The sequence below is a fragment of the Nannobrachium achirus genome, assembly GCF_963921795.1.
Source record: "Nannobrachium achirus genome assembly, chromosome: 11".
In the NCBI taxonomy this organism is placed as follows: Eukaryota; Metazoa; Chordata; class Actinopteri; order Myctophiformes; family Myctophidae; genus Nannobrachium; species Nannobrachium achirus.
The window spans coordinates 29,396,532-29,410,107 of NC_137820.1; the positions used below are offsets into that span (position 1 = coordinate 29,396,532).

Sequence of the window (13,576 nt, forward strand, 5' to 3'; positions counted from 1 at the left end):
CGGCACACAAGAAGAAGATAACGAAGACAGGGGTGGGCAAAGTTTGAACCCCTTGCATCAGGTGAATCATGTATAGGAAGATCAGCTGACCAGGGATGACCAAAAGCAACAGCACTTGGGCAGATCGATGGTTTGGCCCTAGTTGGATTAGATTAGATTAGTTTACAGCAAATGAATTTCGTTTTACCATTTGAATTTTCCCCATTCAAGTCAATGGGGACAATTCATTCACTAATAAATTAATGGGCATATATGGAGATCTCTGTGTGAGTCCTTGTCCCTTTTATGGTGATGGTTTATGGTGTTTTATGGTGATCCCTAATGTCATCAATATTAAGCCCATATCTTGGAAAGCCCATATATGGACATACTGTGTCAGTCTCATATTGTCTATGATGTCAGACATCTATGATGTCAGCCATCTCCATATTTGGGAAAAGTTTAATTTTTAATTTAAGTCAATGGAGAAAATGTATTCATGAATACATTATTCATATAAATTAAACTATATATATATATATATATATATATATATATATATATATTAGGGCTGGGACTTTAACTGATTCATTGCGATTAATTAATTACAGAAAATTAACGCGATTAAAAAAAATACGCATTTTAATCGCACTTAGTTTTTGCACCACAGAACCTTCAGTTTCGGGCATACCGATCATAGCGATGCACGAATCAAGAAGAGACAACAAGCGCAAAGGGAGAAGTAGACGATCAGAGCGCTTTGCTTGGCCCAGTGGATGAGAAATTTAGATTTAAAAAACTCACTCGTTGATTCACGCAAACAAAAATTAGTTTTACTTGAAAAAAAATGCTTCTTGGGTCAAATATTAATATGTGATTAAAATGTGATTAATTGCGATTAATTAATTACAAAACCTGTAATTAATTCTATAATTATTTTTAATCGCATCCCAGCCCTAATATATATATATATATATATATACTTATTTTATAAAGTCAGAATTACTATAGTCTTGTTGCCTGCAGGGGCAACCACACTAATTAGAGCAGAGTAGAGTCGATTAGAGTAGATTAAATGGCTTGGGCCTAGGGACGTGAGGAAAGTTTTTTGTTTTTATGTTAAGCCTTTATTTATTCAATGGTATTTAAATGGTAGCATGGCAAAAGGCAAAGCCTCTTAAGTGAAAGGGGATTAAGGGCTAGAATAAATCAACATTCAAATTGAAAGAAGATAACATTGTCATTATAATTTCTCTTTGTTTATAATCAACAGCTATTTACCTGAGCCACAGAAAGTGCGGCAGGGGTTGTAGCAGCATCTATGGTCCTCAGGCACCTCCCCTGGTATGCAATTCATATGCAAATGAGTTGCAATGCGACTAGACTGGATGGAGACTAGGTTTCCCCCAATTCCTGTGGCATAAAATGACACAATGTGATGTGAGATAGCTCTGTTTACACATTGCTGTACCCCCTCCAACTGTATACAGTAGGCCTATGTTCCCCATTTTCAACAGTTTTTAGGGTATTTAACTTTGACACTTGCTTTGGCAATTGATTGATTGATTGATTGATTGATTGATTGAAGACTTCATTAGAAGTTTGCATAGGAAAGTTTCATGACGGCACAGTTCACTGGTACAAGGTTAACTAAAAGGAGATCCTAGAAAAGCACTGTAAACGTATGTTTTCTCAAAGCAGTTCATTTCAAATAGCAAAACTTCAAATAGAAGTGGATTGGTATGAAATTGTCTTGCTGCTGTGAGTTCACTGCTAACAGTGCTAAGATCAGTGTTTTCACACCTGGTATACATTAGAGCTGTGAAAGATTCGAATATTCCTTCGAATGTTAACAATAAAAGAATATTCGAAAGTAAAAAATGTAGCTTCAAATTAATTTATATTTAATTAAAACAAATCTGACGCACTTCTTGCGAGATTCTGGGCGCATGTAACGTTAAAAGGCGGCTGGTCTCGCGAGGCAGAAGTCTCCATTCGCCACTGCAAAAGTGGGCTGATCTACAAGTCCACAATGCGTCGCTGATCCAATACGTTGTGGGCTTGTAGATTAAGGGTGCATGTTTAGCGACACCGTCATACAGCGAAGAATAAACCTCCAGCTGCTTAACTTTCTCTTCACACTGACCGCCGTCCGCCTACTGCGTCTAGCAGACACAGTGCTTTGCCTCTGAGTTAAACTTGCTCACGTTTAATCACACAATGTAAATGTAATTGATTCAGAATGATAACGAGTCAAGCTGAAACGGGCGACTCATTTGGTAGTGACGGGAAGGCAACGAGACTTCTCCACCGAAAGCACAATGTAAAAAAGCATGGATTTCTTCTCTCACCGAGTCTCCCCGCACGCAGCCACGGTCACGGTAAAATTCCCTCCGTCACACTACTCTTGTAGACTACCTAATTTAATTTGGTTCAAACCAAAACATAATCCATTGGTGTGATTATAATTGCTCGTTTCATGTCGTGGCTGTTCCAACTTCCATCACAGCTGCTGTGACGCTTCGCATCGACGATGCAATGCTGCTCTTGCTTTTACCAACGCCATAGATAGAATCGACTGTTTAAACGTCGCCTAATACAGGTCTATTTGATATGCATGTAGGCTCGTCGGGGGCACGCGACCCAAGACAACGGCAACACTGGCTGTATTGGTGTGAATATAACGTGTAAAAAAAAAGCTCAGAAGCTCCGAAGTGTGAATGCTTCGAATTTTTTGAATTATTCGAATTATTCGAATCAATGGTGGATTTTAAAGGGAATATTCGAATGCCATTTTTGGCAAATTTTGACAGGCCTAGTATATATACAGTACATACACAGTGCTGCTGGGGAAGACAACTTGACTTATTGATGTCTGTAGACAGATTTGGCAGCGGACAATCAGGGGACCCATTCAATATTATTTTGCGGGCAAAGTAGTGAGGGACCAATCAGGGCCCAGTATAGACAACATGCCTGGCCACGCCCCCTACTTCCGACCGGAAGCCCTTTTTTGGGCTTGATCGTAGCGCGATTTCCTGTTTACGTTCATCTGATCTGATTCTCCTCTTAACTAATGAGACGGGATTGTTTTACTTTGTAATTTTACTTTGTAACTTATGTTAACAATGTCACTTAATGGCAACACTCATCCACTCTGCTGATAAATAAATGAGTTGTGACGATACACACCTGTTCTGCCATCATTCAATGTTATGAGTTGGAGGAAAAAAAAAAGAGATCTCAATTGAAACAATTGCCATAGGCTTTCTTGGGCGTATGCTTTTAGTTGACCTTGTACTAGTGTACTGTCATGAAACTACCTTTTTTCATATGCAAACTTCTTAAAAAATAACGCTATTTAAATTGTTTCAAAAGCTTTATACCCTGTATATATATATATATAAAATGTCACAATGCGACATAGCTTTTTACACAATGCTGTACTCCCTCCAACTGCATGTCATATTATATGTTCGCCATTTTAAACTGTTTTTATTTTATTTGACACTTGCTTTGGCAATATAAACATGTCTTCTCATGCCAATAAAGCTCCTTTGAATTGAATTGATATAGGCCTACAAATAAACAGATTTGTGTATTTGAAAGCAAGCATTGAACCTAATCAGTATTTCATGGAAGCGAATGTTGTATGATTTCTAGCTAGCAAACCTTTTCCCTTCAGAACGCTGGTTGATCATGTCAAACGTTGTCATCTCCATTCTCCTCTGTTCTGGGATGAAGTCACAGTTGGCTTGTGTTGTGTGATATGCATTAATGTTTTTACAAATAGGCCTGTCAACAACTCAACCCACTCCAGAATAGACATAATACACATTAGCCCACCTATTATGTGCATCCTATGCTGTGTTCATTTCACTATATCACTGTAAATCATCGATTTAATCCTAATCAAGGCAATATAAATATCCATTCATATTTAATGCTCATTTAATCATTAAATCCTAAACTGTCACGTCAAAACAATGAATACATTTGGCTTTAATAGATACAAAAACAAACTGGATTAATTGAAAATGACAAGTGTTTAAAAGCATTCCTTCAAAGCATCATTGGGAACATTCCTTATCTCAATAACACAATATACAGTACAACATTTGAAACCCTCAACAGTTAAAAAAAAAAAGGCATGGACAAGTCAAAGAAAAGTGTGTATAAATATTTTATTGCAATAAATATGATGAGGAGACCCTCACATCTGGCTTCATTGGTCCTGGACGTACAGTACAGGTCTGAAAGACAGAAAACAATTGCATTCACAGATACAACACAACAGCGAAGAGCTTGTATTTCAATTATAATCAATGTTGTGTTGTCACAAGTGAAAATAACTTGTACTTAGTTGTAACAAGAGTAGTCCCCATACAGTAAAAGATCGTAGCTAACAAGGCTAATTAGCTAGCATGAGAGTTTTACCTTGTTGTTGTTGTTGTTGTTGTTGTGAGTCGTGCTGCTTCTCTGGGGAGTTTGCTGAGTTTAGGATATGTTAAGGATGTCATCAATACTATTAACTGGTGTAGATAGAATAAAAACATCGAAGATAGCGGTGCGCTTGCATATCAAGAGACCATGACCGCAGTCACCGCACCATCTGACAGCTGGAAAAAAAACCTCCGTTGGTTTAACCCTTTCAGTTCATTGTCATAATCTTTTACTGCAGCGCTGGGCAGTGTTGCCAAAATTTGTGAGAGAAATAAGCCAAACAAGCCAACTCTTGCAATATAAATAAGCAAAAAAAACAAGATAGTTTAGGTAAATAAATTGACTTGGCAACACGTTTATATGCATGCCTGACAGAGAGAACCCGGAAGTTCCCTTTCGACTTGGGGGCGGGGCGTCCCTCCTGCAATCGGCCAGGAATGTTGTCTATATGGAGTGGGCATAACTCCCCCTGAAATGCCAGGCCCCCTCCCTCCGGTACAGTTGACAGCCCAAACAACCTCCTCCTCTACAACTCCATGAAGACAAAAGCAGACATTTGCATCCCTATGAGCGAGTGTCGCTCTATTGAATGGATACGGTGGTGACTGGCCGCCTGCCCGTGAATGGACACGGTACTGGACGAGCAACATTTGTTGTCGAGTTGGGGGTTTCTTATAGTTTATTTTAATAGAGTAGTGAAGTGTGACGTAATTTACACATCCTACCTGGTTTGCGGTTTTCTTCCCCCATTCTGAATTCCCATAGACCTTTTTCATATCGCGTCATATAAGAACTGTGTTCCAATTATAAACAAATGATCTCAGCGGTTTGACTCATATGGATATGAAGAATCAACTGATGGTGAGAAAACGCTAATCTTACTGTCGCCCAATTAGTTACATTTTCGCTAGAAACAGGCTTTATCAAAATATGAGTGACTGACTATCATAAACCATACAGAGCCACCTCCCTGACAATATCGCAAAGACAGTTTGTTTATTTTTGTACCACAATGCTTATGAGACGATTTAAGGTGACTCAATGTTATTCTCCATAATTACTTCCATGGAACCGGGAGATGAGTGAGTCACGTCATGACTTCACTGTTCTATTGTTTGTTTTTTCAGTCAGTGTGTTTGTAATTTAGGCAAGGTCATATCACACTTGGGTAGGCGACCGCCTCTCCGCCTCCACGCTGGTGTAAGCGTCTGTTGTACATGTTTGTCCACTGGCTCCCATGTTAGGTTTAGTTGGCACGCTATTCCCTTCCCAGGGCCGTGGGTTTTTGCCTGGTTAAAACCAGACCGAACACAACAACACCCCCTGGCGGTAGTGGTGTTGTAGTACGGTCTGGCCCCGATCCATTGAGATTCTATTTCCTCAACCAGCTTATCAGGGTTGTATGCTTGGGGCACACGGTTTCTGTAGGCTTGGGGCATGTGGTTTGGGGCAAACCCCAGAAATATAAACTCTTCCTGAAATCCCAGACTCTCTTCCCAAAACGAAGTGTGTGATAGAGGCTGGCAACGCCAGGCAACCGTGGTTTGGCACGCCACCTTGTCTATATCCTTATCCTTAATCCCCAATGTGTGCTTACTTGGGGCCGTTTTTATTACCTGTTCTCTGTGCGATGGAGCCATTTGTTATTTCCTAACTTGGTGGCAATACATCCTGACGTAGAACATCTTGCACAATCATTTAGTGACATTTACTCGTGATCTTTACACTAAAATACATATTCTGTATACTGGAATACATTTGCTGTGCTAGATTACATTTCCCATTGTGTATACTGTCTCTGTCCCTTTGATTGATTCCACAACAATCTGAGCAGCCATCAACTTGGGGAAGCTGAAATTCCCCCACAGGATGACCAAAGTCCCCCCATACAAGAGTCAGTTTATCAGATAAGGGGGGTGGGGCATTTGATCGGATTATGCGTAGGAAGCACCCTGGGTGCGACCTGAGCTGTGCGTTGTTCTAACGGAAGTGGGGGAAGTGCTGCATTTAAGGGAAGTTACGTCATGCGGTGCGGGTTTGTTTACATCCCCCTGCGAAATAAACAATAATAGATTGTAGCTCTTAACTCGCTCTTAATAGGTGTAACTTAGTCCTAATTCATGTATTGTTTGGATAATGTTTATTGAAAGCACAACTGACTGAGCGGGAGACGTAGAACATATTTTTTTCCCAGCGGGTAATACGTTTGCAGGAACCCCACACAGTGGAAAAAATACAACTTCTGGGAAAATTCACATGGCTGAAGCCCCACCTCCTACCTAGAACAATCTCTGCCTCATATCGCGCCCAGGCTTTTCTCTGATGAGTAAGCCTGGAGGTTAGGTAGGAAGGGGATGAAAAAAGTCAAAACATCCTCCAAACATATTGCTCAATTTCCGGTCTGATGTGAGGGGAGGCATTGTGAAACTTCTCCCCCAAACACGAAGACATGTTGTAACTGTAACTTTGCTTCTGCTTTCTGCACGAACCAAACTAATTATCTATAGGATCTGTGTTCTGCTTCTACAATCTCAGCAGCCATAACCCACAGCGACCCTCTTTAAGTATTTTTAAGCATCCTGCGCGATAGAATCACATTTACACTGCATCTAAAGACTCCACCTTTTGCACAAAAATCGCACATTTTTACCCCAATGTTCCTAGCAGCTTCTCCTGAAGCTATTGTATTCGCACGATGTACACTTTGTAGAAAAGTAATGTGTGGGTTTGCTATGCAAATCTTTCCCCAGAGTGTCTCCTACGCAATTTTCGTCACCAAAGTATCAGGTTACAGTTTGCTTCAGCAGTGACGGGCGCGCAGCAGCGACAGCCTAGCTAGCCGAGAGCCTGTATCTTACAAGAAGTTGGCGGCCCTTCGGGCCACTCACCTCTAGAGTTCGGCCCACTCACCTCTTCACAGCAACATACTGTGTGTGTGTGTGTGTGTGTGTGTGTGTGTGTGTGTGTGTGTGTGTGTGTGTGTGTGTGTGTGTGTGTGTGTAGGGGTGTGTGTGTGTGTGTTGCTAAAATGAAAACATTGAAATAATGAAAATAAAACATTGGCAGGCCTATTATAGTAATAATAATAACACAATTAGGCCAAAACGTTTTTTTTTTTCAAAAAACTTTTTTTTTTTCAAAAAACTTTTTTTTTTTCAAAAAACTTTTTTTTTCAAAAAACTTTTTTTTTCAAAAAACTTTTTTTTTTCTCAATTTTTTTTTTCTCAAAACACTATTTTTTCTCTAAAAAAATTTTTTTCTCAAAAAAATATTTTCTCTCAAAAAAAGAACTACCCATATTTGCCCATTACAAATCCATTTGATTGCTGGTATACCGTGAGGGCCCCCGGAGGGGGCCCGAGCTCTAGATTTGAGGGCCCCCAAAGGGGGCCCGAAATTCTAGTGTCTGGAATAGAGGGGAAGAGGGGAAATGGGGGGTGGGGTATATTGGCAGCTGATGGGTGGGGGGTTTGTGGCTTGGGTTTCAACTCACCATTTCCGTGATTGATGGTAATTTTCAGGCCTATTGAAAATTAACGCAGTGGTTCAAATGTGCTTGGGGTGCCCTTGAGTGTGCATTGATTTGCAGCTAAGAAAACATTGATGAATATCAGAATCTTCATGGGTTAAAGTTTAGAGAGGATGATGCCAGCACTCACATTCTGCAATTCAGACACCTTTATTTAATTAAATGTAATTACATTTTATTTTATAAGCAAGTATAGTGGGATCAATCCAACACGTGGTAGGGCGGCCATAGCTCATTAGTTAAGAGATTGTATTGTAGTATATTTTCAGACGGATGAAGAAAGAGAATGTCCAAGCCAGTCTTTCGTTTCACAACTATATCTTCTTTATTTCATAACATCCAAAGAGAGAATGGAGTCCTGTCTGTGGTCGAAACGAATACAAGTGTGGCATTTCCTGTACTGGTTACCCACACCCAGAACAATTCCCCCTTTATAGGGTCTAACATACATGATATGGTTACCATGGAGATTAATAGCTGGGGAAGAGGCCCCTTCTACATAAATTACACATACTGGCACATTGCGGTATACTGGTTATACTGGTGAATTGTCATTTTATACACATGCTTCCAATCCAAGGTCATACTGTGTCTCTAGCTAATATATTGCATGCATTGTCCTCAGCTAGCACAAGCAAATCACATATCTGGTATTAGTGTAGAAATGTCTATTTTAAATAACTCACTCACGTACACACAGACATAGACATCAAAGGGGGCTTAAAAAGTGTAAAAAGTGCCCTCTCTCCAAACCACTGATGCAGCATTTACTATGGAGAAGCTCAGCCGGAGCACTTAAATGATCCCTATGAACTTCCAAGGGGTTGTGAACTGTGTTGAAGTAGTGAGGGACCAATCAGGGCCCAGTATATGGAGTGGGCATAGCCCCCCCCCCCCCCCCCCCCCCCCCCTGAAATGCCAGGCCCCCTCCCTCCGGTACAGGTGATAGCCCAAACCCCCCTCCTCTACCACTCCATGAAGACAAAAGCAGACCGCGAGGCGTTGTGTGCTTGTAGATCAGCTGTTTTCACTACTTTTGTGCGATGGCCTTGTATGATAAAGCAGTGCTTTACTTTGCGAAAAAACATTACAAATTTGACACTTGGAGATACAAGGTTTCTGCCCGACAGTGACGATATGATCACTCAAATGTGCTTGATGGGTTTAAGTTAGAGAGGATGATGCCAGCACTCACATTCTGTAATTCAGACACCTTTATTTAATTAAATGTAATAACTTTATTTTATAAGCAAGTATAGTGGGATCAATCCAACACGTGGTAGCTAGGGGGGCCATAGCTGATTAGTTAAGAGATTGTATTGTTGTATATTTTCAGACGGACGAAGAGAGAGAATGTCCAAGCCAGTCTTTCGTATCACAACTATCTTCTTTATTTTATAACATCCAAAGAGAGAATGGAGTCCTGTCTGTGGTCGAAATGAATACAAGTGTGGCATTTCGTGTGCTGGTTACCCACACCCAGAACAATTCTCCCCTTTATAGGGTCAAACATATGGTTACCATGGAAATTAATAGCAGGGGAAGAGGCCCCTTCTACAAATAATAAATTACACGCACTGGCACATTGCGGTATACTGGTTATACTGGTTGCATTGTCATTTTATACACATGCTTTCAATCCAAGGTCATACTGTGTCTCCAGCTAATATATTGCATGCAGTGTCCTCAGCTAGCACAAGCAAATCACATATCTGGTATTAGTATAGAAATGTCTATTTTAAATAATTCACTCACGTACACACATAGACATAGACATCAAAGGGGGACTTAAAAAGTGTAAAAAGTGCCCTCTCTCCAAACCATTGATGCAGCATTTACTATGGAGAAGCTCAGCCGGAGCACTTAATTGATCCCTTTGAACTTCCAAGGGGTTGTGAACTGTGTTGATTGAGGTGGCCATTAAAACTGATTGTATCAGTTTTAATTTGATTTATAATAGATCTTAATTGTCTGTTTTCATCTGTCCTTGTCTTCTCTCTCTCTCTCTCTCTCTCTCTCTCTCTTGAGTGTGTGTGTGTGTGTGTGTGTGTGTGTGTGTGTGTGTGTGTGTGTGTGTGTGTGTGTGTGTGTGTGTGCGTGCGTGCGTGCGTGCGTGCGTGCGTGCGTGTGTGTGCGCACACGTGTATATTCTCAGTGAGAATACACCAGTCACAAGGAGAAAGTTGTTCTTGAGAGATTACAAGGAATACAATCTGGGAATCCAGATTGTATCCATCAAAAACAGCGCCCTCTCTCTTTTGTTCCTTCGCGACACATCTGTTCTTAAGAGATTACAAGGAATACACTATACAATGTCACTGGAGCCGAAACAGAACAAATTCTCTATAAACAAGCAGAGAACGAGAGGAAAGAGTCCAGGTAAAGACTGTACTGGGAGGTGAGAAGAGAAGCAAGGTGGTGGCCAAAGGAATGCCCCTGTAGCGTAACTTTTATGTCACTTTTCCATCAACTCTAAGATTGATGGAAAGTGGCTCAGAGATAGTGTGGCTGGTAGAGTGTCCGGATGGAAACCATCCGGTAACCCAAACACCCACACACATTCCTTGACCTAAAATTCCATTCCTCCTGCCTCTACGGAAAATTTTTCACTCTCTGGAACTGTTTTACGGGTGACTGGGCCTTAAGATGACAGGGCTGCCAGATCATGACACCAGCAATCTGGCTAGCCATCGTCAAAGAAAAGGTCGATCCTGAGTAGAAGTCTGTCATTGAGAGACTATGTCACCAGATACCAGGCACCCTGCCTCCTTTTGTGTGTAAATAACTCAGTAAATAACTCAGTAGTCACCTTGGGACGACCCGGTGACTCAACAAGTAAGTGTGCATAATATCATCTAAATAATGCTAAATTGCGACAGTGCTTCTTAGAGCCGGCAGACACTACTGAGCCCTTTTTGTTGAGCACCTGGGCACCAGGGGCGATGAAGTTTCAATATTGAGCTGGGTACTCGTTTTTTGACCCCCCCCCTCCCGCCCTTCCGCCCGCTCGGCCAGCCGGCCTATTATTTTCTGCAATCTCGCATCATTGAAAATGAGGGTATATTCGAGAAAATAAATTAAGTTTAAATTAATAAAGTAAAGAAAATTCAAGCTTACTGTATGGTGAAAGTTAGAACTCATAAATGAACTGCTCTGGTGCTGCATCGCACTGATGAGAGTGAGCCAACCAATCTGAAAGGCTGTCAGTGATTAAAAAAATATGTTTTACTTAAGTAAAAGTAGAAATACTCTGTTAAAAGTCCCATGTTCAAAATGTAGGCCTCCTGGAGTAATGACGTTTTGGGTAATCAAAATGTACGCTGTAATAAAACGTAGCCTAGTAGTCATTATGCAGAATGTCCCATTTGATTTGACAGGTCTTCACAATTGTTTGTATAAAATATTTTAGCAGATCTAAGCTCACAATATGCGTCACATTGTGAGCTTGTATCTTCAAATAGCCCAAATGTAGGGCTGAGGGCTGAAGTGGTTATGCCTTTATAATAATCGAATTTGCAAAGTAACTAACCGTTTTCAAATATTTGTAGTGGAGTAAAAGTAGCCCACAATATTTGCCTCTGAGATGTAGAGGAGTAGAAGTAAAAGTAGGCTATTGAAACTTAGAAATAAGCCTACTCCATATAGAAAAATAAAGTAGGCCTACAGTAGGCTACTTGAGTAGGCTACATGTAATCAGCAACAGCAACAATTGGGATACAGACATTAAGAACCGGTTGAACATGTTTAGCACAGACATACTTGTGTATTAGATTAGAAGCAATTAGCATGTGTAAGGGGTCGCGGCGACCTCCAGCAAGTCAATGGGAACGTTGGGACTATAGCGCCGTTTGGGGGGAAAAAAGAGAGACAAAAATACGGTCTGGTCCAAAAAGACCCGGCTCTCATAGCTGTACGCTTGAGCTCCCAGGCGTACCCTATGTTACCGCCCCTGCTGGGCACAATGACACCATAGTGTCCCCATGTTGAAACATCCTCCAAACATATTGCTCAATTTCCGGTCTGATGTGAGGGGGGCATTGTGAAACTTCTCCCCCAAACACGAAGACATGTTGTAACTGTAACTTTGCTTCTGCTTTCTGCACGAACCAAACTAATTATCTATAGGATCTGTGTTCTGCTTCTACAATGTCAGGAATATACAGCCCCCTGGGGCATTCTGCTATATGATTGTCCTATAGTGGGCTATAATTGTCATTAAATGTTTCTATGAATTGAGTACAAAGGACCCCATTGGAAACAAGCCATAGGGTTTCTTGGGACAATAATTTGACCCCTAAGTCCCCACCCTATTATTGTCCCAAGAAAGCCTATGGCTTGTTTCCAATGGGGTCCTTTGTACCCAATTCATAGAAACATTTAGAAACATCCGGAATCAATGAGGGTAAATTTATAGTAATCAAATTATTGTCTTAGGGAATGCGAAAAAAAAAAATATATATATTGAACTCAAATCTCCATGGCGTGAGTAAACAATGGAGGAGAAAAAAAAGTCATTTTGGTGGTGAACTACTCCTTTCAATTCTCTAAAGTACCGGTACCATACATAGTAGTGCATAAGGACCGCAGGAATACACAAGAAACGTGAGGGTGAGAGAGCTTTTGCCCGTTGATCCGTTTCATATACTGTCTTTCTCCCAGTACGTAATACTCTGTATAGCTCCCAACTGAACGTACAAGATGTGTCCGTAGCAAGAAGTACCCGTTGTCAACCATAGTAGTAGGGAAAAATAACTATGTGTCCCAATAAGAAATACTATATTTTATCAAGAAACGGGAAAAAAAGGAACGTCCTTTGCAACCACATGAAGAGGATGCCTTGACTGTTGATTCCTCTCACAGTTTACAGTTTACAGTTTAGGCATTTAGCAGACGCTTTTAATCCAAAACGACTTACAATAAGCAGATCAAATATCACAATAATAAACAAATGTCAGTACATCAACAGCAATATAACAAATGCAAATGAATATCTATCTAGAAAAACAGTATAATCTGTAAAGAAAAATAAAATAATAAAAAAGGTTTCTAAAAAAACCTAAAAAAAACAAATGCTAGCTTCATGTATGGACATTGATTTTCCAGTAGTGCTAATGGTTTTGGAGGAGTCTGAAAAGGTGAGTCTTCAGTCCACAGCGAAAGCTAGCGAGTGAGTCCGTTGTTCTAAGTGCGAGAGGGAGTTTATTCCACAGCTTGGGGGCCTGGAGGGCAATTAAACTGTCTCGGACGAGTGGATTTTTGCCCTGGGGTTTTTAGCGAGGGTTCTGTCAGCATTGCCTGTGTTCACACACACACACACACACGCACACGCACACGCACACGCACACGCACACGCACACACACACACACACACACACACACACACACACACACACACACCGGCTCTCCTCCAACAGCGAGACAAGTGCACTCAGTCAGTGCAGCTGATTTAGCTCAGAGGCTCATATACTTGGGAATTATGTTCAATATGAACGAGTGTGTTTTGTTATAATTACTCCGGGACCCGGGAACGAGAGGATACCGGCCGGGTCCGGATCTATGTGGTTAAATCTGTACCCCGGCGGCTCGCGGAGTTACATTTACCGCAATAACGTTGGCGACAGACAG

At 41.0% G+C, this 13,576-nt stretch overlaps 1 protein-coding gene across 1 annotated transcript in view; it reads right to left on the reverse strand.

Moving 5' to 3' along the window:
• slc41a2a (solute carrier family 41 member 2a) overlaps window positions 1-13,576 on the reverse strand; it is a 65,346-nt gene that overhangs the window by 1,332 nt on the left and 50,438 nt on the right. The window contains exons 8-9 of the mRNA XM_080737436.1: window positions 1,261-1,392; window positions 1-138 (exon numbers count right to left, since the gene is read on the reverse strand). The exon at window positions 1-138 is cut by the window's left edge and continues 11 nt beyond it. Coding sequence (XP_080593562.1) covers window positions 1-138; window positions 1,261-1,392 — 270 coding nt within the window. The remainder of the gene's footprint in view (window positions 139-1,260; window positions 1,393-13,576) is intronic.